This window comes from Eurytemora carolleeae, unplaced genomic scaffold, assembly GCF_000591075.1.
Source record: "Eurytemora carolleeae unplaced genomic scaffold, Eaff_2.0 scaffold134, whole genome shotgun sequence".
In the NCBI taxonomy this organism is placed as follows: domain Eukaryota; kingdom Metazoa; phylum Arthropoda; class Copepoda; order Calanoida; family Temoridae; genus Eurytemora; species Eurytemora carolleeae.
The window spans coordinates 182,637-210,479 of NW_019396059.1; the positions used below are offsets into that span (position 1 = coordinate 182,637).

General features: G+C 32.1%; 1 protein-coding gene and 1 long non-coding RNA gene across 2 annotated transcripts; one reads left to right on the forward strand and one right to left on the reverse strand.

The window, feature by feature from the left end:
- The first annotated feature begins 12,977 nt into the window (after positions 1-12,977).
- LOC111708076 (translation initiation factor IF-2-like) lies at positions 12,978-14,020 on the forward strand. Its single transcript, XM_023481336.1, has 2 exons — positions 12,978-13,260; positions 13,863-14,020. Exons 1-2 carry the CDS (start codon positions 12,978-12,980, stop codon positions 14,018-14,020), a joined length of 441 nt encoding a protein of 146 aa, XP_023337104.1.
- A 12,215-nt stretch (positions 14,021-26,235) lies between these two features.
- Positions 26,236-27,831, reverse strand: LOC111708308 (uncharacterized). Its single transcript, XR_002766626.1, has 2 exons — positions 26,768-27,831; positions 26,236-26,403 (listed from the first exon to the last, which is right to left on the reverse strand). It is a non-coding gene; the product is annotated as an uncharacterized LOC111708308 (long non-coding RNA).
- Between the last annotated feature and the right edge of the window lie 12 nt (positions 27,832-27,843).

Below are 27,843 nucleotides of genomic sequence, written 5' to 3' on the forward strand. Positions count from 1 at the left end.
GCAGTAGCGTATACTGAAACCTTTTTTTTTTTGGAGGGGGGGGAGCTTATTATTTGTTTGCTTTTTAAGGGATTTTTAGAAGGCCTGCACAGCCACCGTTGACGGCTCTAAAGCCTGCTTATACCCCTTGGCAAATAGATTATCAAGTAAATCAAGTAAAATAGGTGGCATCAGAGAAGTGGACCAATTATACACAACGTCACAAGTGTCAAATATAACAAGGAAAACGAAATTTTCTCATATTTGCTGACATGTTTTCCAATATTAAATTAAAAGTGTAAACTGCACCGAAAATAAAGAAAACATAAAATTGCACTTAAAATTATTTTTATTACTAATAACTTTTTCGGACACAAAAACTGAATTGACACTTGTAACGTCAGAATACAGCTGTACTGAGAGTGATACAAATTCAACGTTGCCATCTTTTGTACTAGAATCTACTTGCCCCTTGGGAACCTATAAGTAAGTTTTTTATCTTTCCAGGGAAAGAGGGAAAGATAAGGTGGAAAGTAGCTCAATATCTGAGTAACAATAAGGGAGATATCATCCTTTTCTAAATCCCTGACATGGAGGGGGGGAGGAGTGAAACAAATTTCATCCCCCCCCCCCTCCTCCGGCTTAATCCCCTGCTAGAGTTGTCTTCTAATTGTTTTTTTATTTTTGGGACAGCCAGTATGTGTTCTGCATTGATTTACAGTGAAACCCTTAATAACGAATACATCGAAAGATTTCATAAAATGTCGTATTCTTTACTTTCTGATTATAATGGAATGTTGCAGATATTTAGTTTTTTAATTAAATAATCATATGGAAGCTCTTTAAAACTGTTCCCGCATATTCACGGCTATTTATTTATTTTCGCAATTATACTGAAATTTACGTAATACAGTATAAAACTCATTGAATAATTGTCAAGACGACATTTGATAAATCCTTCCGATGTATCCGTTATTAAGGGTTTCACTGTACGAAAATCATCCAAATTTCGAGAAAAATATTTATGTTCAATATTTTAATTCAATTATTGCGAATACACACGTTTAAAGTTATTAAACTACTTCATAAAACAAAGAAATTGGAATGGATAAGTCCAGGAATCATACTGTATTAGTGTGATGTACTGCATATAATTTGTGAACATTTATACATTAATTGTACTCTTTGAACTCCCTTTCAGACTGAAAGGGACTGACAAAATTCATACCGAGGGATTGTTTAAATTCCACTCTGTGTATAATCTATTCTCTTTGCCTCTGCTACTGAACGTGAAAGACATGTAAATGTGCGTATTTTGTTTTTGGCTCTTTTTAAGACGTGTAAGATTTTTTAAAAACTCCTAATTATAATTTGACCAATCATTTTCTTTTTTCATTTGTGCTTTTGGTGTGGACAAAGAAATAAAAAGCTTGATATAGTTAATATACATTTTCGATATACAGAGTGTCCTACATTATATTAGATCGTGTAATAACTCAAAATTGTGATTTTTGTGACTAATAAGAAAATTTAAAAACAATGAATCATTTAAAAAAAATTAAAGGTTTTAAAAAAAGTTTTCTTGTAGAAAATACTAGGTTTTTGAGTATAATGTGCGTATTTTGACGTTAAAGCTTGGAGATAATCTAATATGATTTGGGACACTCTGTAGCATCTGATCATTGGTTAAGCCTTTTAACATTAAAAAGAAGAAAAATCGTATCATCGTATCTAATCGTACTTTTGCAAAATCCGATCTTGGTGGGGAAGGAGAGAGGGGGGGGAGTATAAGAAGGATAGCAAAATATCTGCTAGTTTGAAATAATATTTAGTTTGAAGGAACATTCGTCAATAGATGAGACATCCATGTTTTTTGAAAATCTTGATTTCATTATATTCATTTCAGTATTGCATGTTTTAGAATAATGGTTTACAAGTGTAGGGTGGTAGAACACAAATGTTGGACAATGAACACCTAGATGAGTTTGTTCCATGCACTCTGGCAAAAGTCGACCAGATTTTGCATGTCGAGGAGGAGGAAGAACTTTAGAGAGTTGTAGATGATTTTGTTCCCAGGAGCAATACAAAATTATCCACATTTCTAAACGGCTGCGAGGGGGCTACATTATGTAGCAGGATATCTTTGCTAAAAGAAAGGTATTTTTTGCCTTTAATTCAAGTAAAATAGTATTCATTTTTGAAAATAGTAACACACAAGAATTTTCATTTAGAAATCAAAGATGTAATGAAGTGAAAAACAATGTTTTTACAAAAAACAGGGATGTATATATTAGTTCTGAGATTTATCTTTTTGTCCCCTCCCCCCTCTTTCACCCAAAAAGTCACAATAAAAGTATGTTTATACTTTATAATCTAAAATGTTATTATTTTTTCAGGCAAGGATTATCCCTGGTTGGGGCAGAAACTGAGAGGTTCATCTCCATCCATAGACATGTACAGCCCATATTTCAAAATACAAATATTGAATTCTAAAATGTATTGATATGTAAAAATCTTTTTTAAATGTTTGATTGTTGAAGGAAATAAAATCTTTATTTTCGTTATTTTCGTATTTGTTTTCAGGAATCTTTTTGGTGTGAAAAAAATTATTTTAATAGGCTTTTAGGGCGTTTCGCGCCCATATTCTATTAAAATTTATTAACATTTTCTCTTTAAAATACATTGTAAAACAAAAACAAAAAAAAGTTCGCGGATTTTATTAAAATATGTCGTGAATTTTGAAAATTGATTGGAGATAAAATTTTGTTGGATGCAAATTTTTAAAATTTTGATCATTCATAAACCTTCCCTGGGGTCTTGTGACCGGTATCACAAAACATTTGGGCCTGATCGGTTCAGCTGTTTTGATCGACGTTTATTGGATACAAACAAACAGACAATCACAGTAAATATATATAGATATAGATAATAATAACCAACAGGTTTAACAAGATTCACTCATCACGTATGTTTTGAACGGATAGGTAATCGGAATCATTTTGAGAAAAGATCATTTTAATTAAAGTAAGAAAAAATGCCAAATTCTTGAATCTCCCACTCATGGTCTCTCTAGCTGGGTTTCAAGTGCTGCGGAGAAATCTTTTATTTCTATCTTTAGTTTTATTTTTGTTTTATAGATATTCTGTTTTTATTTTAGATCCTTATCCTCTTATATGAAGGAGGGGATGCAAACTTGTAATATTGTATATTGCCAAAAACTTTAGCCAATTCTTTGCAACACAGCTTCACGTCTTACCAAGCGTTATTGCAAATATATTTCTTTTGCTAAAAATATGTTGAAGATGAAAAAAGTTGTTTGAGTTATTACTTAAAGGGACAGACCGGCTATGTAAGGTAGTTTAACTAAGTATGTAGTGTTGTGGAAAGCTTCTTTAGGATTCATTTGAGACATATAAAACTTTTTAAAGATCTGTAAATCCTGAGTTTGAGCGCAAATTTGACGTTAAAAACTCCTACTTTAGGGGTGGATACGTTTTCAGCATTAGTTTTTTTTAATTATTAAATAACGACGAATAAAATGTAAAATAAATTCGACAGTAAACTAATTAGTTGTTTAGGAACAGGTTGAGAAAATACAAATTAATCTTATCATCGAAAATAAGTAATCTTGTTCAATTCTTAGTTTCTATTTTCTCATTACTCTGGTTTCTCATTATTCACAAAGATTTTCTGTAGATTTTCTGGAATTATTGTTGAAAAGACGACATTTGAAGAATTTGAAGAAATCTGCGAATAAATTCAAAGAAAATAGAAAATTCAATTTAATATGAAAACGAAATAATTGATTCTAGCACTGATTTATTGACAAATTTCTTTTAAGAAATATGTTCCTAAAACACTGCATACTCAGTTCAACTACCTTACATAGCCGGTCTGTCCCTTTAAATGGTTGATCTTGACATTAGTAATTCCAATTAGATTGATTTTATTAACTTTGTTGACACATTTGAAAAATAAAAAGATGCTCATATTCCGACATTAGACAACAGAATATCTTGTATATAGGAGGGGNAGTGTATGCCCTTGCCAGTAGACCCCCGGCCCATACGTTCCAAGGTTCTAGTTTAAATTGAAACTATAAAACTTTCCTGATGGATTAGGTAATATAATAATATTATATAACCTGGGTTGGGTATGCAAGAAAATACGGACAGGGAGTTTTTATAGGAAAAGACGAGAGTAAAAAGAGAGATGGGGAGGGTGTGGGGGAATTTGTAAGAAAAAAAGGCAGTATAATACACATTTTACAAGTCAGAAATTCGATAGCCATGTTAATTCGTTGAATTTCAACAAGCTTACACTCTGTGTTCGTCAGCCAAAGTTTTACTCTGTATTGGTCGGCAGGTCGACTTCTTAGCAGTCTTGCGATCTGGTAGTTGATAGGTCTACACTTTGTTGGTCGGCATGTTGATAGGTCTACACTTTGTTGGTCGGCATGTCGATAGGTNTGAGATTCTAGGACCACTGCGGTAATTATGCTTATATTTATATGAATCTTGATTATTTATGTTCGGTTATGGTTGATATCGTATAATGTAATGTATGGGTTCCTTGCCACAGTTTTTTAATGCCTGAGTGGATTTATTGTTGTATTTGTATGATTTGTCACTCAATGCTTTTTCTTTAGGCTTATAAAAGATTATTTAGATTGAAGACTCAGAGAAATAAACGTTCGGAACCTTATTATCATCCTTTTGTTATGGAGAGCGTTGAGAGAAGGAAGTCTTACAATCCTATCCAGAGAAATACCACTCGGTGCTTATAAGTTTCATTAGGTCTTTAGGGAATTCGCTAAGTAGCGAAACAATTATTTATCTGTTGAATAGAGGTCTATATCTGTCTACTGCAGGTTTATTAAATATCTGGTAAAAAGAGGTTTATCTGTCTACTGCAGGTTTATCAAATATCTGTTAAATAGAGGTTTTTCTGTCTACTGCAGGTTTATTAATTATCTGTTGAATAGAGGTTTATTTGTCTACTGCAGGTTTATCAAATATCTGTTAAATAGAGGTTTTTCTGTCTACTGCAGGTTTATTAAATATCTGTAATAGAGGTTTATCTAGCTGTTTGCAGTAGGTTGACTAGAGTTCTATATATCTGTCTGTTTTAAGGTTGTTTATGTTGCTGCATGTATTAACTTTGTATTGGTTGCAGGTAAATCTATCTATCTATATCTCATACCAAATTAAAATGATCAAGGAATGAAATGATATCAGACAGAAAACAGGCAAAATTTAAGTCCCATGGGCAGGTTTTAAAGGGAATGTAGAGGAAATTTGTTAGCATGTCCATTGTCCAACTAACAACGGTACCCAAAACCTTTCTCTGATCAAGATTTAATGAGATTTTTTTTCTTTCTTTTTTATATCTTGGTTCTATTTTTCAACAGTCTTTAAACTTACATTTTGTCTTTGATTATTTTTTTCATTCAAAATGTAATCGCCGAAAAAAAAGTGAAAGAAGAATAGCGAAAATTTTTTGTTTAAAAATCTGATCGAAGGTTATTTCTTGTTAACAAGATCGAACTGATTAATCTGCGTGCCCTGCTATGGAAATTAACGATATAAAATACCCTTTAAGATATAAAAATGTTGAAATCATCCTTATTGTTACTCAGGATAGAGGTTCAAAAGTTATCTCTTTAATCGGAGGGTCACTTGAAATTACGCCTACAGTCCCTTTAAGATATTTTTTTTTCTCCGGGTTTGAACAAAACTTCTTAAGGTTCCAGGTTTATAGCAAACCATTATTTCTTCTATTTTCTTCTACGCCTATACCTAGATTCTCCTAATGTATTTTCCAAGTAATATCATGGAACTGAGTAGTAATATATAGAAATGGAGAGATTAGTTCTGAGCTGCAGATTTATAGTTGAATGTATTTAAGAGTTCTAGAAAGTCTCAGCTATAAATCCTACTTAATACTCAAGAGAAAATTGTAAACCTACGTGAGCTGGGAAGAAAAGCCCGACTGAAAAGACTCAGAATTAAGAAATAACGGTTTTATGATTCGATCGAATAGGATATATTTTAACAAAGGATGCAAGTTCTGAAATTTATCTAAATAGAAGGTTCAGATAAAGAAATGTGGTCCGAAATAAAAAATAGAAAAGTTTTGTTATCAGATGACCTGCATGTATCATGATCTGTGTAGTAAACTTGTCGCCCTTTCCTGTATCATAAACACAGAATATGGATATTGGATATGTTTAGTCTGACCTTTACTTAAACTCCTCAAACTGAGCAATGAAACACTTTTTTATGATATTAAACAAAAATATCCAATTTAAAGGACTCCCTCCATTTAAAGAGAAGCATGTTCGATTCTGCCGGGGAATTGACAGGAAATAATAAAGCAAGAAGATTTAGATTTAATATATACGTTTCTTTGTTTCACTTTTAGTTTTGAATTTTGGAAATGTTTACAATACCTTTATCTTGGAACCTGAATGTGTAAATTTTTTATATTTGAATTCAGAGTTTGAATTTTCATATAAAAAGATAGAAAATTTGAGGTTGTGGCAAAAACTCAGTTCCTTTACAATTAGAACATCTTCCAATTTTCCCCATGGTTGAATTAAATCTTGAGTTAAAACGGTTTTACATATTCATATTTCATACTTTCAGAATTCCAGGTTCCCAAACTACTGAGGAGTGAGGTACCAGCATAATATCAAATAGAAGTTAATATTATCTGGTTAATTCAATGTTAAGCAATTAACTAATCTTTAAAGAAGAACTAATTATGAATATAACAAAATCTGGTTTTATGAGTTCAGGAGTAAGCAATTCTTACTTCAATGATTGTGTATAGGTTAAAATATCAACCTATATACAGGGTAACCCAAAAAACATGGGAATTCAGTGACGAATTCGATATCGTCTTTGTTATGAATTAGCATTGTAATACCTAATTTCAAATGCCATGATATTATTATGTCGGCTATAGTTTAGTTTATGAAAAGGGTAAAAGACTGTAAAGATGTGTCTATAATGTCTCCGCAAGATGAACAGTGAAGACGGACAAGTTTACTCTGTTTGTAAACTGCAATTTTCTTGTACAACCGTATGCAGTCAAAACATAAACATACAAAATGTGAACATATGCATAGCAGACGAAACTCTTACAGATTACAGCTTTCTTAGGAGGTATCACTATACTAAATCAAAGAATTATTTAAAAAGGCGATATCGAATTCGTCACTGAATTTCCATGTTTATTGGGACACCCTGTATATGAACACAAAATTTAAACGCTAATATACAGGGTGTTCCACCAAACATAACAAGGAGAGAAAACTTAGAGATCGTCTTTATTGTTTAATAGCTTTCTAATGACAAAGAAGGATGCACGAAATGGCGAGAGCTTTCCATAATGTGGTCTGCCTTGTTTTTATTTTAAAGATTTGCAAAGAAATAAAATGTTTATTTTTTGGTTTTGATCTATGAATTGCAATCTTAACGAAATTATTCGCTCCTCCAGCAACTTCCAGAGCATAAAAAGCAGAGCACATGTTAGAATTTTTCAGGACAAGAGGTATTTAAAAAAAATTAAGCTTATAAAATTATGTTGATGTAAAAAGGCCGCTTATTTTTATAGATCAAAGACGATATTTCAGTCATCTCTCAACTGCATTGATGTTAAGTGGGACCCTCTGCACTAATTCTAATGATAATAGATATATTTAACAAAATCCATAGAGGCTTATTATTCTTACTACTACTGATTATGTGTTTTTACCAGTTCTTGGATTTAAATTCTTCATAAATTGTTTCTATCCCCCTTCAACTTTCTGGATAGAGGGATTTAATCATTAAAGTTTTAAGATAAAACTTCTATGAAAACTAGGGTTTCCATTCGCAAAACTTTTGCGCAATTTTTGCGGAACGAAACGCAATATTTTTCTTTCTTTGCGCATCAATTTTGCGCGAAAAAACAACAATTTGCGCAATCATTCGCAAAAGTCATTTCGCGCAAAATTGCCCTATTCCGCTTTTGCGAAACTCAAATTTTGCGCAATTCCGCAACAAGAGTTTTGCGCAAATCCGCAATTTCGTAAAAATCAAGCGGTTGGTGACGGTGTGTGTTTCTTAGAATTCAATTCTGGAAAAATCTTGTTTTGGAATGTCTTCCTATTGGTCACTTTTACATAATTGACCAATGACAGTTAAGAAGAGTTAAAATCTCACAATTTTCTCGACAATTTTAGTTTTGGACATGCATATCTCCTAAAAGTGGATTCTTCAGATATTGGTTACTTTCTTGCATTATTTTATACGAGATTAAAAAGATTTCAGAAATTTGATTAAAGAAATTTAAGAATACAATTCATACTTGCAGATTAAGCAAAGCTTTTAAGGCCGGGTCACTTGAAATTATTTAATAGGATTAAAATATTGCCAAGTTTCACACTCTCTAATTTCTATTTTATTAATTTTGGTCCCTTATAATTTAAACTTTTTGTAACTGGAAGTAACCAATTGAGTGTAGTATAATCGTTATCATACTCGTATGTTAATATTTTTTTTGGTATATGGAATAAATCTTCAGTTGTTTAATTCTAAGCTTAGAATATCAATTTTTGACAATGTGCCTAAAAAGTTACATATTGCGTAAAACTTGCGGTTTTGCGCAAATTGCGCAAAAATAATTGCGCAAAACTAAAATTTCGTTTCATGCGCAATTTTCGCAAAAAATATTTCCGGTTTTGCGCAAATTGCGCAAAATAAATAGCGCAAAACCGCGCAAAACTCATTGCGTTTCATGCGCAAAAATAGCGCAAAAGTTAGCAAAAATAAAATTTGCGTGAAAATAGCGCAAATTTTGCGCAAAAGATTTAGCCATTTCGTGGAAACCCTAATGAAAACAGAGTAAAAGAAATCATAAAAAAGTTTTCTTTTGTAAAAGGAAAGTGGGAGGGATGGTGTTCAACTAAAAGGAAAATCATTCTTTGATCTTTAACATTTTTTCTAATCCTCAATTTTTTACCTAAATATCTCACGAATAATTTAAAGTCGAAATATAATAAATTCGAGTCTGCAGAATTGTCTTATACATTTAAAGATATGCTGTACAGTGTACAGTGTACAGTGTACATAGCACACTGCAAATCAAGATGTATATGCTCTTACGCAAAAATCGAGTCACCAGCGATTGAAGTTTATCAGTGAGAGCCGGAGAAAGGGTGAGAGCTGATAAAGTTTAAGTTTCTATATTAAAGGGCCACTGAAAAACGTTAAATGAAGGTTTGGGTTTTCAAACTTAAGCTAGAACAAGCTAGTTGCAATTTTGAAATGAACAGGCCTGGGGCTAGAAAGTTGGTAATGTAAAACCAATGGCCAAGGCGTTGTGATACTTAAAAGTCGAGACGGTTTAAAAAATTATGAATAACTTTTAAAGTTGTCTAGATTTCAGTGGGCACATATCTTTCTTCATCGACCGTAAAAGCAAAAAAGTGTAAGCTTAGAATTCAACATTTTGACTATGTGCAGATTGGAATTTATCTATTTCTCAAATCTTTATTTTTTTTCTTTAAAACACCAATGTAGAGTGATGACCAAAAAACTCTGGAATAGGAAGAAGACTTTTTATCAGTAGTGTATTTGATGTTTTTACAAAGAAATAGTTTGACTAGACAACTATCAAATCACCAACTAAGTGATATTTGTGTGTTAACACTGTACAACTACTATTTCCCAGGCTCATCAGACTTTTTAAAGTTAAAACTTTACTCTTAAAGTCGTCTTCCAGTTCCGGAGTTTTCTGATTATCACTGTATACTAAAATATTATAAAGGTAAGGGGGAAAAGTTGTGTACACATTTTATTTCGACGTATTACACGGTTCTGGTCAGTTACCCTTAACTTTGATAGCCATTTATAGATTTTTCGTATAGTTTTTATTTTTGTTGGACCACACATATGTTTTAAATATTAATGTATACGATATGAAGACTTTCATGATATTTTTGATGTATTTTGATTAAGAGATAAAAATATGACTGAAATACGTCGAAACAAACAGGATGTTACAATTCGACTTGTAAATAGTTATTCAGGTGATTCGCTAAATCTCACTACTAGGAACAGTGAGATAAATTGTAAATAAAGGTTCGAAGTCGGAGTTTTCTTGTGGACACATGTAGGAATTATAAAAATTGATAAATTCTTTGTTTACCAATGTGTTTTGATGTTTGTAATTTCTTAGTAAAATGTGTAACAAACCTTTAACTAAAACTTACTTAATTATTCACCAACCTGGCCTTAAAATATTATGAAGTTAAAAATATTTTGTTGAGAAATGATCATGGTTGTGTTTTGCTTTAAGAACATTCTAATTTAATTAAAATCACAAATGTTTAAAGGTTAACATGAAATAACTCTAACAATCCCTGTACGTGTAATCATTTTTCTTACCTTTTATATCCCAATAAACCTTTCACAGATTGGACATAAAAAGATAATATCTAAGATTTATTAACAGGTTGTAAATCATGTTAATGGATAGGCCGTTGGCAGACATTAAACTTCAGATTATTTATCTTAATGCATTTGTGGTTCGTCTGGATCACCTGAACAGGGGATATTAAACCATTTTTAAAGATAGTGTTCAATATATTTTTGTATACCTTTTTGAATTCTTTTTTTGATTTTTGATGTGAAGATAAAACTAATATGGAAATTGTATAAAAGGAACTGAAAGATGGCAATTCAAAATTCGGTACCCTTGAAACCTTAATCTTAGGCCAGATTCAAAGAGTTTGAGCCGCGGCTTAAATTTAAGCCGAGGCTCAAATATGATTGGTTTCACTTAAAATTGTATTTAATTTTTCAAGATTTAAGCCGGCGCTCAATTAAATCCGGTTTTTGGAGGAATTGAGACGCGCGGCTTAAATTCATTAAATTCGGATACTGATCAATAATGTGAAAAATGTTGCCGTTTTTATGGATTGAATGTTTTTTATTTCTGATAAATTGAAAATAAGTAGTTTTGAAAATTATAAACATAGATATCTAAGTTATACTTGATCAGACAAAGCTTTTAAGCTATTGTGATTCGGGCATTGCCATCTTTGCATGGAGGGTCACTTGAAATTACGCAGGATTAAAAATAAGAGTTAATTTTAAAATTGTATAAAATCAAAATTCGAATAAGCTCAAAATTCTCTGTCTGTACAAATGCACAATTTTATTTTATATACATATGCAGAGAGAGAAATCATACATTTGTAGGAGATAGACCTGGAAGGAGACAAACATTTGGAGGAGACATATATTTGGGGGAATTGTACATTTGTAGGTGACACACTATATAGAAGGAGACAAACATTGGAGGAGACATATATTTGGGGGAATTGTACATTTGTAGAAGACACACTCTATAGAAGGAGACAAACATTTGGAGGAGACATATATTTGGGGGAATTGTACATTTGTAGGTGACACACTATATAGAAGGAGACACACATTTGGAGGAGACATATATTTGGAGGAATTGTACATTTGTAGGTGACACACTATATAGAGGGAGACAAACATTGGAGGAGACATATACTTGGAGGAATTGTACATTTGTAGGTGACACACTCTAGAAGGAGACAAACATTTGGAGGATCAAAACTATCTTTTAATGAGACAAATATTTATGACAAAAAAATATTTGGAACATCATACAAAAATTTCGAGTAAGATAAATATTCGGAAAATCAAAAATATATTTGGAACGCTTAACAAAGTTTGACACACAAGAAAAATATTTGGAACGCTTAGTAAAGCTTACAGCAAAAATCTGAGTTATATTGAATAAAAGTCTGAAATATTCTAAAGAAAGACTGAGTTATATCCACCAAAAGTCTGAAATATATTGATTAAAAGTCTGTGATATATTGAAAAAAAATCTGTAAAATATTGAGTGAAAGACAGAGTTATATTGAACAAAAATCTGAGTTATATTGAATAAAAGTCTGAAATATACCGAGTGAAAGACTGAACATGTTCTCTTTGTATACATTGTAAATCAAAAACAAACGAAAAATTTCGCGGATTTTTAAAAAAAGTTTCGTGGATTTTTAAAATTTTCAAAAATTGAATCTTGTTAGAGGCAAATCTTTGAAAATTCGATCATCCATGAACCATCCCTGGTGTCACGTGAGGTACAACAAAAAATTTGGGCCCGATCGGTTTAGCCGTTTTGACGTTTATTGGACACAAACAAACAAACACCAAGACAAACAAAGTATATATAGATATTGAACAAAAGTCAGAAATATATTGAGTGAAAGATTGAGTTATATTAAAGAGAAAACCAAGATTTTGTGAAGATTAGTTTCTAGTTTCTATATGTTTGGGAAATAAGTTAATCTAAAATCCAATTTTATCCAACTTTACTCCTCTCTCAGCTTTCTACAGTATCCAGTAATGACATAAACAGAAAAATACTAAATTCTATCATTTTGATGAAAAATGAAATTTTAAAGCAGTTATTTGCAAACAGAACAAATTATGTTTTTGAACAAAACAAAGAACATAATGTTCTCAAGAATAAACAAAACAAAGAACAGTAATGTTCTCAAGAATAAACAAAACAAAGAACAGTAATGTTCTCAAGAATAAACAAAACAAAGAACAGTAATGTTCTCAAGAATAAACTAAACAAAGAACAGTAATGTTTTCAAGAATAAAAACAAAGAACAGTAATGTTCTCAAGAATAAACAAAACAAAGAACAGTAATGTTCTCAAGAATAAACTAAACAAAGAACAGTAATGTTTTCAAGAATAAACTAAACAAAGAACAGTAATAATCTCAAGAATAAACAAAAACCAGAGGAAAATACAAAGCGAGGAAAAATACAACGACAAAATTTGAGAACAACGACAAGATGAATAAGATGAACAAGACGAACAAGATGAACAAGACGAACAAGATGAACATGATGAACAAGATGAACAAGATGAAAAAGATGAACAAGATGAACAAGATGAACAAGATGAACAAGACGAACAAGCTGAACAAGATGAACAAGATGAACAAGATGAACAAGGCAAACACGACAATCAAGACAAACAAGGCGAACAAGGCGAACAAAACGAATATGACGAACAAGACGAATATGACGAACAAGACGAACAAGACAAACAAGACAAACAAGGCGAACAAGACGAACAAGACAAACAAGACAAACAAGACAAACAAGACAAACAAGACAAACAAGACAAATAAAATGAACAAGAAGAGCAAGACAAATAAGACGAACAAGATGAGTAAGACGAACAAGACGAACAAGACGAACAAGACAAACAAGACGAACAAAACGAACAACACGAACAAGATGAACAAGACCAGAGAATAGAATATTAAACATTAAACAAATTAACGAAGACATAAATATCAATTGTAAGGCCAAAAGGCCAATAAAATATGTAGAAGAGTCAAGCAAGACAGACATTAAAAGCACGATACAAAACAAGACAAGTTTTCAAACATTTATTTTAAACAAATAAACAATATTACATTCAAAGATTAAAGTGTGGGACTCGAGACACGAGTCCAAATCTCATCGGCCAGTGTTCGGCTTAAGGACGTCTCCGACTCCATGCGTTTATGAAGTGAGTCAACAAAAGTTTACCCATATGCCTTCAAAAAAAATAGCTTATTTGCCCTATCAGTGTAATCTGTGATTGTACAATGCAAGTTTCTATTCAATATCTACAATGTCTTACATCAATCTTGTATAAAAGAACTGAAAATATATTGAAAATTTGTTTCTGTTCAATACTTTAAAAGAAAAAATTCAGGTTTTAGTACATTTTTAATGTATTTGAGATGGATAATGGATATAGAGTGAGAAACGGGATATAAAAAGGGAGAAACAGGATGAACAAGGAGGGAGAAACAGGATGGATTAGAAGGGAGAAACAGGATGGATTAGAAGGGAGAAACAGGATGGATAAGGAGGGAGAAACAGGATGGATTAGAAGGGAGAAACAGGATGGATTAGAAGGGAGAAACAGGATGGATTAGAAGGGAGAAAGAGGATGGATTAGAAAGAAAAAACAGGATGGATAAGGGAGAAAAATAAGGGACAAGGAGGGAGAAAAACGATAATTGATGAGAAAGAAACAGGATGGATAAGGAGGGAGAAATAGGATAGAGATCGAGGGAGAAACAGGATGAATAAGGAGGGAGAAACAGGATGGAGAACGAGGGAGAAACAGGATGGATTAGGACGGAAAAACAGGATGAATAAAGAGGAAAAAACAGGATGGATAAGGATGGTAAAACATGATGGATAAGAAGGTAGAAACAGGATGAATAAGGCAAGAGAAAAAGAATGGATAAGGAGGGAGAAACAGGATAGATAATGAGGGAGAAACAGGATTGATAAGGAGGACGAAACAGGATGGATAAGGAGGGAGAAACAGGATGGAGAACGAAGGATGGATAAGGAGGGAAAAACAGGATGGATAAGAAGGGAGAAACAGGGAGGATAAGAATAAAAAATAATGTATCTAAATATCCCTTGTTTCCTTCCGGCAAAATATTTAAAGATTTACCCCTCCCCCATCCTTTCCCTGCTTATACATAAATTGAGGTCGGAGGGATGTCGGATAGTATCTAAATTCTGGAGACATGGGGACCAAATTTCCGGTATCGTCCATTGCAAGGAATATACTTCCGGAAATGTGAAAATATCCTACAACCATTTTTAGAATATTTCCAATTTGAGTTCTTGTGTATTAGTAGGCCGGTACTATATTTAATTAGAGTTAAAGAAAAAAGAAAAGTATAGAGTACCTTTTGGAAAAGAATAAAGATATTTTTCACCACACTTTTTAATGCAAGACTTAAAATAGCATTGTCATTTTTATTTAGAACATATAATGAAACTATGCACATCAGTTCTTAAATTTACCTTTGAAATACAGTAAGAACCAGAAATAATTTGGAATAAATGTCGTCTTCGTTCCTTTTTCAGAAATGTCGCTAAGGATTAAAAAAAATTGGTCAGAATTGATAAAAGAGTTATGTTAGGGCACTTTTTATACATTTCATCATTTAAATAAAAAAAGGCGACAAGATGTTCCCTGTGTGAATATTTCCTTATTTGAACAAACCCTATAATGTACACGAGCAGGCTTACGCAGTACAGCAGCATCAGCTGACAATCAAAGACGAGGATTTCTACAAATTTGTATATTTCTGAATTCTTGAATATGAAATTGGAATACTTGGAATGCTTGCGGCAAAGGATCCTAAGAAGCTGGAGGGAGGAGAGGAGAGAGGAGGGAGGAGAGAGGAGGGAGGAGAGAGGAGGGAGGAGAGTGGAGGGAGGAGAGAAGTAGAAGATTGAGATGAAGCTGGAGGGAGGAGGGAGGGAGGGAGCGATGGCGGATGGCTGAGTTGGCAAGGATAGAGGTATTAAATTAAATACAGAAAATCATTATTTAGAAAAGAATTCTCTGGGACTGACAACAATACAGTCTGTAAATATCCTTCTACTCTAGCTTTATACCAGACACGTCCCACAGAGTGTTAACAATTGTAAATATTCAATATGCATTAATTTCTACGTTATTTTTACCTAATTGGTATCGTTTCAGCATATTGAACCAAAAATGTCAAAATTTAAAAGCAGTAATCAATTCAGATTCTTCAGATACAGGATGTCCCACGAAACATGACAGTTGGTGAATATTTTAAAATTTGATACCAAAGAGAATAATAATAAACATTATATGGCAGTTTTATTATGGTAAAGTAAAATCGATCACAGATTAAGATATATTGGAGTAAAAGATTTTTCTACGAACTATATAAACTACAAAAAAGTCTTTAAACCTTATCCAGTATATGGAAGATGACATTCTAAACTATTTATAAAATGTCATGTTTCGTGGGACACCCTGTATGAAAGTCAATGCAAGGACCAGTATAGAAAGAATGACTTAGATCTCCGGAGTCTATCAAAATCTTTTTTTATTTAATGATTTCCTCCATTTTTGGAATATGTGGAATGTACTTCTGGAATATTGCAAACAACTTACCCTGGTTAGGCGGGTCAAAAGTACACAGCAAATATAGCTGTATCATCTCATGTCTTATATTTAAATACAAATATGCCTGCTTACCCTCAACAGATTCCAACATAAAAATATCAGTTTTGGTGCATGCACATTTGAGCACATTTGAAAAGTAATCTTAATGTTTTGTGCATAATAATAATGTTTAGTGTGAAAAACGTGAAGAAAAAAGATATCTAGAAACCAACAATGTTTCATATTATAATTTTACGAAAAAAACGTTAAGATCTGAAAACCGATTTTTAAAAAAGATAATATTTCCAGGATGTATTCTTTACTAACTCTTCAATTCGCAAATCAATATTTAAAGATCCTGAAGAGGTTTCTCTTCTCACTTTTTAAATTATTCATAGAACATCAGAATTCATTATTTTAGTTTAATTTATCAATTTCCACAGTGCCATTCCAGGATTAAGCAAAACACATGGTGTCCCAGTAAATAGAAGACGACATTCAGATTATATTTTTTAAATTTTAAATTATTGGTCCAAAAATAAAGCAAAAAGAGTCTTTCATGAGCTTTAAAAAATGTGGGTAGATAAGTGACATCGGACAAGACTAAGGTTTTCTGTTAGAATGTTATAGTTAGAATTGTTTGAACAGAAATATTTCTAAAAATGCCGCGTGGACCAAAGACGATAAGAAAGTCGTTACAATTTTTGGTTTATGGGAAGCCTCTGTATGTTTATGGTCCATCTTGTTTTGAAATTTTCTTCTCAGATTCTTTAAAATTTCATCCTTGAATTCTCCTTTTCTCAATCTCCACAATAAATTCATATTTAGTTGAAGCCTATTCTTCTCTTCTGAGAAGAAAAGTGATCACTGAGCCGATCTATCTTTGAAAATCAGGATTTTATCATTTTTATAAAGAAACTTTTCATTTTTATCCTAAAGTATCCATTTTAATATAAATGAAAATCTACTGAAAAATAACTGAAACCCAAAGAAAAAGCACGCAAAGGAATTGAGACTTTGCCACAAACTCAGATTTCTAATCCCTATATCTTTGCAACCCAATGTTGTTGACCTGAAGTAAATGCACTACTCTTAAAACAGATCGTCCCAAACTGTATCAGTTCAGTTACAACCCGTCTTCTATCAGAATAAATCAGGACAAGATTCACACGACTACAATCTAGTGACATATCAACAATACGGACACTAGCTATTAATTGAGCTTCTAAATGACAGACACAAGCGTAGCTATCAAACAAGATATTTATCAAGCTATAAATCCCACACAGGGACACAAGCGTAGCTATCAAACAAGCTATTACCAGGGCTCTAAATGCCACACAGGGACACAAGCGTAGCTATCAAACAAGCTATTAATCAAACTCTTAATGTTACACAGGGAAACAAGCGTAGCTATCAAACAAGCTATTAATCAAACTCTAAATATAACACAGGGACACAAGCGAAGCTATCAAAGAAGCTATTAATAGATCTATACCATTTACTGAGGTATAATCTCAACCTGTATGTTACAACGAGGGTTCAATTACTCTACACTGTTATAAAAGTGGAGTTCTGATTCTAACTGATCTATTTACAAATATATATATATGTTACATGGTAAGTTCCAATATATATTCACAATATTAAACAGGTATCAAGTTAATCTAGTCGCATTACAAATTTTATGTATTTAAGAATTAACGCAGTAGAAGATAAGGGGATCACAAAATTTAATATGTGGAAAAGACTTGATTCCTTTTGAAAATTATTTCAAAAACTTCTTTATATAAAAAATAAATATGGCGTAATTTTTAAAAGTGCAAATGGGATCAAAACTTGTTTTTTAAAAGAAATACAGTTAAGAATTTATGTACTTTTAAAGTTCCAATGTTGTAGAATCAAAATCTTGAACTGAAGGTTGATGGCTCCTCTACTCCTTTTACACAATACACATAGTCCCAATAAATGAATTTATTTCAAACTACAAAATATAGTTTTAGTTGAAATAATTATTAGTATGACATTTTTTGCTGTTTAATAAAATAAAACTTGGTGTAACATTGTTTTACATTTAAAAAAAATAAACTTACTAGTTGGGTGTGTCCGGGGGGGTAATTAAGGAGTGATGGGTGATGGGTCAGTTTAAAAAAATTTGGATAATACTTCTGAAAATAAGAAACCCAGTTGTTTAAGTAAGGAGTGATGGGTGGTGGGTCAGTTTAAAAAATTTGGATAATACTTCTGAAAATAAGAGACCCAGTTGTTTAAGTAAGGAGTGATGGGTGATGGGTCAGTTTAAAAAAATTTGGATAATACTTCTGAAAATAAGAGACCCAGTGTTTAAGTAATGAGTGATGGGTGATGGGTCAGTTTAAAACATTTGGATAATACTTCTGAAAATAAGAGACCCAGTGTTTAAGTAAAATTGCTATAGATTGCAGAGTTATTAAAGGATATAAGTATTCACTATAAGTTAAAACGTTTCGATTTTTTAAAATTTCCTTTTTCGGAGTATAGAAGTAATGTCGGCTAAAATTGTTTGGTTTTGGGTTGCTCCGAGATAGGAGGAGGAGGGTAAAGACGACATTACGCGGTATACGGATGTATGTTTATATTCTATAATACATTGAGTAGCTCAAATTTTTCCAAACACTACTACTGAACACTTGCCACAAACTTAAGTTTCTTTGAATCTGATGAGTAAACCTTTAACATTTTAAACTTTGTTAAAACTATTATGATTCATAGTTAGAATTATTAGATTGCATAAATGTGAGGATTAGAAAATTATAGTTTCTCATATTTTTAAATCTTTTTAAAAATTATTCTATTTGATCATTTAAAAAAAAAGGAAATAAAAAGTTTTGAATATTTTAGGTTTAAGTTTATGTTTAATAATCTAAAAATATAAGTTTTTGCTGCTGTAAACATGTTGATTGATGATGTCACCTTTGAATAAAAATCAAATCCATCTTAAAACTTTTGTAAAATATTTGAAATTTTTCTCTGTTAAAGAGCTCTATTTGAATAAAAGGGTTGTATATTTTGAACAACTTTGAGAAAAAAATCAAAAATAAGGCATTTTACTTTCTCATTAGTATTTCTATACCTAATATGATGGATAACATTTCTTTTAATGGTGGGACAAACTTCTCCACCCTTCTCCGTTCAATTGTTAGATCAAAATATTGTTCTCTCTCGATTGAGAAGAAAAACAATCGGATTTAAACTTCGAGTTGTGGCCGGGCAAAAATAGGATTTTGTCTTGAATCTTGCTCTAATACGTTTTTATTTTGTACAATATTTGAATCGGATTTAAACTTCAAGTTGTGGCCGGGCAAAACTAGGATTTAGTCTTGAATCTTGCTCTAATACGTATTTATTTTGTACAATATTTGAATCTAAACTGAAAAGTAAAAAGTAAAAATAAATGCTACTCCATAATTTGTTTTTGATTTACTTTTATCTTTAATGGGTTTCACTAGAAATTGCTTTAATTATATATTTATGGATATTTATTGAAGTAATTCTGTAACTTTTGTGCTGGATACTCATATTGCTTAATTTCGATATCCACTGCGGGCACCTTTTATTTCAGTATCAATGCTTAATCTCTTCACTTCAGTTATTTCTCAAAGCTCTATTCAACTTCCAATCAAAATTTTTTTTGGACCTAAAATTACCCTTGTGTGACTTGTGTGGTTTTTGACCGATCAAAATACAAATTTCAATCAAAAATATTTTTAGAAAATTGCAGAATTTTCTTTTCTTATCGTTTCATACCAATTACGTTAGAAATGGTAAAGCAACATTTAAAAGCTTGAACTATTTTGAGAAAGACGGTTGCGAAGCATCATCAAAGATATATTTTTAATAATTCTGTAAGAAGATTAATATAATATATATATATATTAGGGTTGTAAAGGAACTAAGATGGATGTGTGAGTTCTATGATGTGGAAAAGAGAAAAAGATAAGAACCTAAAATGGCCAACAGGATGACAACCCGGGGGGGGGGGGGCCACAGTGGTTTCGAGAGGACCAAGGAGTGAGGGAAGATATGGGCATGGGGGAACTGTAGTTAATCTAAGATAAAACACTGTTTAATGTTTAGTCTTTGGGGGCCTTCAAGATTACCCCAAGACTTCTAAAAGGCCACTAGAAAATTCCTTGTTCATTTGATGTGCTGTCCCGATTTGCCTGAAATAGTCTGTACGTGTACTGTACAGCATGCTCTCACTGTTAAAAAGCCGGCCCAATCCTTTAAATATAAAAAACCAGAGTTTAGAGCGAGGTTTGAGGCTAAAAACTTTATTAATTGAAATTATTAATTTCCCAGCTATTTAATTAATTAAACTTTTAGAAGCAGTTAATTAAATTCCTTTCAGTTTAACAAATTATTGATAAAATATTGAAATATTAAACTACTTATCAAAAAATTACAAAATAAACAAAAATTACTTGTTTATTTTTTAATTATAATTCTTGGAATTCTTTAAACCGTCATATTTATTTTTAAGATTAATATTTAATAAAAAACTAACTGATTTTTAAAAGTAAAAAAAATCTATACATTAGTCTCGTAAAAATTTCAAATTGTAATTGCTTAATGGAAAACTGTGTACATATTGAGTATAATACAAATTTCACAACTTAAATTAATTTGTTTATATTTGAACAAAATTTTAAATCAAAATTAATTTTTTTATAACCTTTTAAATTCATTTAATCCATACTTTACTCTGTTTGAGTCCGACAAACGTCAAAACAGCTGAACCCACATTTTTTGTGGCAACTCGTACATGACCCCACGGAATCTTCTTGAAATAAAAAAATTGTGCCTGAAAAATGTAGATTTTTCCTGAATTTTAGAAATCTAGTAACGTTAATTTTAAGTTTTAAGAAGAAAAACGGTGGCTTAAAAAGAAACTTAATTGTACACTAAAATTGTTATTAGCAGAGGGGCGTGAAGCGATCGAAAAGCATTTCTAAGGATGTACAGGGTGTCCCACGATTCACGAAACATGACAGTTGGTAAAAAGTTTTGAATGTCTTCTTCCACATACTGTATTAGATATTAAAGACTTTTTGCAGTTTATTTCTTTAAAAAATATTTTATTGTGAAATCATTTTCACTAAAGTAAAACTGTCGTATAAAAAATAATTTTAGTCTCTTTAGTATCAAACAACCTATCAAATTATGGAAAAAGACATTTTAAACTATTCACCAACTGTCATGTTTCGTGGGACACCCTGTATGTTTAAAATAAAGATATTTAAAAGCTGTGTTCCATATATCTGAAAGATAAAACAAAGAGCCAGGAACATTTTATGTGTAAGCTGTGTTCCATATGTCTGAAAGATAAAACTGCTGTGTTTCATATAGATAAATATCTGAAAGATAAAACTAGGAACCCAACATATTATGTGTAAGTTGTGTTCCATATATTGAAAGATAAAAAATATTTTAAGAAAGCTGTGCTTAAATCTTTAATATTAGTGGTAAAGCAAATATCTGTTTGCAAGAAGAATTCTTTAAATACTGAGGTGGGAGTTTTTCTTTGAGATAAAACTAAGCTATGCTAAGTCTTTACTCGATATCCTTCGGTTTTTCAAATTAAAAAAAATTAAGTTTTTGCCTTCTAATTGATCAAGGTAGTTAAAAAATCCCGATTTTTGTTTCTCAAATTGTCAAACGTTATGAGATGGGTTACACGTCATAAATGTTGGAAAAAGGTACTAGTGCAACAAACGTTGGACGTTGCAAAGGTCGGACAGTACAAACGTCGGACTGAAACAATCATCAGACTAGTACAAACGTCGAACCAGTACAAACGTCAGACGGGTACATTTAAAGATGACCTTTGTTTTTGTTGGTAGCCTTCAGGGAGGGGTAAGCCAACCAGGCTACCCCTCCCCAAAAAACAGACGCGAAAAGGTTCCCTTCCCCCCCCCCTTTTTTTGGACTGTAAAAAACCGAACTTTTTCTGATCTATCATTAGTTAGTACCCGACTGAAACTGTTTGTTGAACATTTCAGGTCAAATACTGATGTTTAATATAAACTTTAGCGCACTCTCCGTTTATTATCATAACATAAATTATTCCCCCTTTTCTTCTAGCTTATGCCGTTTCTTTGAATAGTTTGTTTATTTCTCTGATATCTAAGAATTTTCGTCTGATTTTTTATGTAAAGTGATTCTGGATATATTTAAAAAAAAGCAATTTTTCCATTTTTTTTTTTTATAAATTACAGAAAGACCAGAAGCACTTAACAAGGTTTAAAAGGTTAAGAGGTTAACTATTTTTCGACCTACCTTTTAAATTTTTGATATAGTGTACTACCCATGGCTAAGAAAAATTAAGCTATAGCCCCAAAATGGTCAAAAATTGCAGGGATCTATAAAAGATTTAATCTAGGTGGGGCAAAAAACACTATATTTCTCTATCGCTGTTTTTATATATGAAATCTTGCAACATTTATAGATGGAAATTTTTACATTTTGGCACTTTTTCCTTGCCATTTAATGATAATTATGAACATTTTCTAACTTTTGATAGTTTGCCATTTATGCATTATAAACAAGAGGTGCAGAGCATCCTAAATTGCTAAGAACGTATTTCACAATACATATATCAATGAAAGTGCAGGGGTAAGATGGAAAGCAGAACTAAGCCTAACTTTCAACTTAATAGTTTGTTTACACATTTCATCTCAAGCATATATAATCGAAGCTAGGTAAAAACGTTAAGTGGATAGACTAGTGAGAGAGAGGAAGGAAAATCAATTTTAATTTTAATATTATGGAGATGGAAAAAAGGTGGGAATCTTAATAAATATGGGGACGGGGAAGATGGAAAAAGGGGAATCTTGATAATATTGAGATGGGGAAGAGGGTAAGGGTAAGCTCTCTAAATAAAGAAGTTAGAAGAGAGGGCAAGGGGAAATTTTCATATTTAGAAGATAGAGAATTGAGGGCAAAGGTGTAATTCTTTATATAAAGGTGATGGAAAGGAGGGCAAGGGGGGAATCTTGATATTTAGGAGATGGGGAAGATCTTTGAATAACGAAGTTAGCAGAGAGGACAAGGGTGTAATCTTTATATAAAGGTGATGGAGAAGGAGCAAAGAGAGAATCTTGATATTTAGCAGATGGGGACGAAGTTAAAAGAAAGGGCAAGGGTGTAATCTTTATATTAAGGTGATGGAGAAGGAGCAAAGAGAGAATCTTGATATTTAGCAGATGGGGACGAAGTTAGAAGAGAGGGCAAGGGTGTAATCTTTATAAAAAGGTGATGGAAAAGAAGCAAGGATGGAATCTTGATATGTGGAAGGCCAAGATAGAAAAGAGGGCAAAGGTTAATATAAATATAAAGGTGATGGAGAAAGAGCAAGGGGGAATCTTAAATTTGGAAGGCAAAGATAGAAAAGAGGGCAAAGGGGAATCTTTATATAAAGGTGGTGGAAAAGAGGACAAGGGGGGAATCTTAATAGAGAGAGAAGAGGGAAAGATCTTTAAATAACGAAGTTAAAGGAGAGGGGAAATTTTTATTGCTAGGAGACAGAGATGATGGCAAGCTGGAATCTTGATATTTAGGAGACAGAGAATAAAAAGAGAAATTTTTATGTATGAAATCGATGTATTACTAAGGTGCAGAGGTGGGAAATCAATGAAAAGGAAATGTAGAAGGGGGTGGGGGGAAGGTTTAAATCAATGCATTAAGGATTTGAGTGAGAAGGTTAAATAAGTTTGTGTCTCTCCTAAAATTCTTTCCTTTTGTTCAGGGAATAAAGACATCAAAACTAGTTTTAAGTGAAAATCTAACTTTTCCTTCCAGAGGGAATATGTCATAAAAATGTATTACAGCGAATCAAATATTTGTAAATTTGTATTCTTGCATGTGCCACTGTGTCAACATTGAACACATAATTCTTGGTTGATTTGATATCAAGCTTAAAAGATAAATATCTAAATCATCTAAAATAAAATCAGAATCGCGGTTACAGGGTAACCCACAAAGGATGAGACTTCAGAGACGACTGTCAAGAATTTATTCCGTCTGTTTCCTTATATTTCTGATTCCTTGCAAGATCAGAAATATAAGTTGCATGCAACTATAAACTTGTTTCTTTATTTGACCAACCATTGAATAAGCCATTAAAAAAATTATATTTAAGGCATTGGACTGAATTAAACCTTGGAATCGTCAGAGTTAAATAGTTTCTGGTCGTCTTTAAAATCTCATTCTTTGTGGATAACCCTGCATGTAGCTAAACAACGTTGCGTCAACCCCTTCCAACGGATACACAGAATAGTTAGAATCTATCTCAGATTAATCATTTCGGCACAGGATGTACAGGGTGTCCCATGATACATGACAGTTGGAAAGTCGTCTTTTATATACTTTATTAGATATTAAAGGCTTATAGCAGTTTATTTTGTTAAAAAAATCTTTTTCTGGAACATATTTTTCTTTGAAACCAGTTCTACTATACCATGACTCCCGTATAGTATTTGTATTATTGTCTTTGGTATTAAACAACTTAACAAATTATGGAAGAAGACATTCTAAACTATTCACCAACTGACATGTTTCGTGGGACACCCTGTAGTTTCCTGTCGGGTGTTGGACGATTTTAGAAATGGGATTGTCAATTCTGCTAGAATCGAAAAATGCCAATTGTCACGTTTATGATTGGCGCCCTCTCCCGATTCACAAAACCGTGATGATACAACCCCCCCCCCCCCTAATATTGAAGATACTTTTTTTCGTGGTCCTCAAACGCCTGGGAAATTTACTGTTCCCTTACATTTCTCTCATTCTCCCCCACCCTCTTTATCAGTTGAACCCCCTAAATTAACCCATTTGCCCCCTCCCGTCACACCAATTACTCAAAAGGACACTCAGTCAGTCATAGGACATTGTCAAAACCGACAAATGTCTTTAACCCTGTCTTTTCTTCAAATTCTAAACCCTCCATTGAACAGAATTTGTGCTTATAAAGGAGAAACTGAAAATTTCCAAATATTTTCAATTTTAAATTTTCAAAAATTTCAATATTTAGCAACTGCAATTTTCCAGCTTTTAGTCTAGGCTTAGACTGTTTATAATCTGTTGACAAGATATATGTTTAAAAGTTTTAATGGGCCCATAACTGAGAGTGAAGTTTTGAAAAAGCCAACTAATGAATTAAAGGGAAAATTCAACTAAAAAAGAAGTGTGAGTAACTTTTCTCAAACAAAAATACTTTCTCGATAGATATACAGGGAGAACCAGAAAACTTGAATATAGGAAGCCGACATTGAAGCAACAATTTTGTTACAAAGCAAATAGTTCTACTGTTAACTTATTAAATCATTTATTAAGTGAAATGGGTCTTTTTACATTGCACAAGTGTCTCGTGTTCAATGGACTATTTAAAGTCATAACTTGAGTCTGAAAGTCGTCTTCCTATTCCAGATTTGTTTGGATCAAACTGTAACATGCGATCTTCTTCCTTGGCTAGATTATTAAATGAATTCCCGCAACACAAAACATGAAAGCAACTCGATCTTTATAATTCAATAAAGGTAGAAAAAACTTTAATTTTAGAATTTTTTATATTTATATCTTGCATTGAATTCATGTTCGAACAAGGCTAGAATGTGACAAGTTATATACCAAATATTCTTTATTTAAAATATATGCATATTAATCAACATAATATTCAATGAAGAATATCTGCAATCGACATATATGCTTAACAAAGGATATCCACATTCCACAATTATGTTAGAGCCTTGATCACAGATTATGGTATTCAAAGAAAGATCATTGACGCGGACCGCCCTGCCTATTCAGCGTGAATGAGATTTACTTAACAGTCGGCTGCATAGAAATATTTGGCTTAATTTAAATGAATGTTGCGACAGGTATAAACTTGTCAAGACGCCCAGACGCCCAGACGCCCAGACGCATCTTTATATTTACCTGATAGGGTTTCCAACGCAAGTGGATTTTACTTGCGCGCAATTGCGAGCCCTAAAAATTCCACGCAATTCCGCACAATTGCGCGCAATTCTAGAACAGTTGCACGCTATTGAATTCCAATTGGAAACCCTACTACCTGATCTGTGCCCTTCATTGATGGACTGGCATGGCCCCTGGTGAATAATAAAATCATTTCCAGTAAAAGATCAAAACTTGAGAAATCAAGAATAAACAATATTTAAATTTTTATTTTTTAACTAATAGCGTCACAGCACATCGTATTTCTATGCAATTATATCCTACATTTTAACATCTAAATTATAAATGGCACAAAATATAGTCGAAAAATGCCTGATTAAAAATGATTACCAGTTAAAAACAGAAAAACTGGACTATCTGGATAAGTTAATTTAATTAAAACAACAAGAAACATTATCAACAGCTATAATATTACCAATGATGTGACATACAGATTGTAACTGTAAAAATCTGGCATTTTCAGGACGCTAAACGTACTTACAGATTAGAGTAATAAGTACAACAGAAATATAGAAATCCATACAGAAACTTATCCATTTTTGAGAAAATTGGTCAGTAATACTTGTAATCTTTTTGAATTTTTTTTTCAGACATTAGATGTTTATTATTGGAGAAATGACCAAAATCTGGAAAATTGTCCAAATATATAAATATAATTTAAAACATGCCGTACAGTTGAGAAAGCAAAGGAACTATAAATAATAATAATGATAATGATAACCTGTGTAAAATTATACACTGTATGATTTGTTTAAGAATTTAAGAATGTAAACTGCAAACTGATATTTGATTAAATAAAGACTAAAGAGCCGTTATTCCATTCATGCCATGAAGGACAATTTTAATACAAGTTTCTGGAAATATCAATCTATCTATCTAATTCAATTAATAATTAGATATTTCAGAAAAAAAACTATTAATTATCACCGTCATTAATGAAATACGAGATCTTTTTTCAATCCAATATGATTTGGGACACGCTGTTTAATAGAAATTTTGAGAAAAGTATTATTTGGAGAAAAGACCGTTAATATTCTCTAGAGTTTAACGCAGCAAGCATATAAAAGAGATGTATAAGACCGTGGCAAGGTTAAATATAAGATCAGATCAATGATATGACAAGAAAGCGCAAGATTAAATCCGAATTTATGTAAAATTAAAACCCTTCTTCTTTAAGAAAACCGTGATGGGAATTTTCATGACTTTCAAAACGGGGTGTTGGGACAAATTTGAATAACATGTTGGGTTGATTGCCATCTGGTTTGTGTCGATAAATGGTATTACTTGGCGTAGAAACACCGTATCAACTAAAACTGGCATCATAATTTGACGCTTTTCAAAATTCGTGAACAGTCCCTTTAAAACTTTGATTTAATTAAAATAACTGATGAAAATTTTGAAAAGTGGTATTAACTATCTATGAAACTAGAGTGAAGATGTTTCTAGAGTGTGAATAAAGATGTTTGTATACTGATGAGGAGTAGAGTGGAGATGTATCTAGAGTGTAAATAAGGAGGTTTGTATACTGATGAGGAGTAGAGTGGATAGAAGAGTGGGCAGAGCCCCACTGTGCCATAACTTGGCTGCTCTAGCACACGGAGTTTGTGCTTTCATAGACCTACAATAGTTAACTGTCAGTTACACACACACAGACTGATACAAAATTTCTTCCATATCTTCCAACTTAAAGGGACTAGCGACATAATTTCAATGTTAAAAATCCACTCAAAGATTAATTTGTCTATCAATAGTAGTACAAATGAATGAAATTATTTCATCAATGATCAGACAACAGGT

Coding starts and splice junctions, on each gene's coding strand:
- LOC111708076 (XM_023481336.1), top strand. CDS start 12,978: ATGAACAAGATGAACAAGACGAACAAGCTGAACAAGATGAACAAGATG. Junction 13,261..13,862: donor AAATAAGACGAACAAGATGA/GTAAGACGAACA, acceptor GGATATAAAAAG/GGAGAAACAGGATGAACAAG.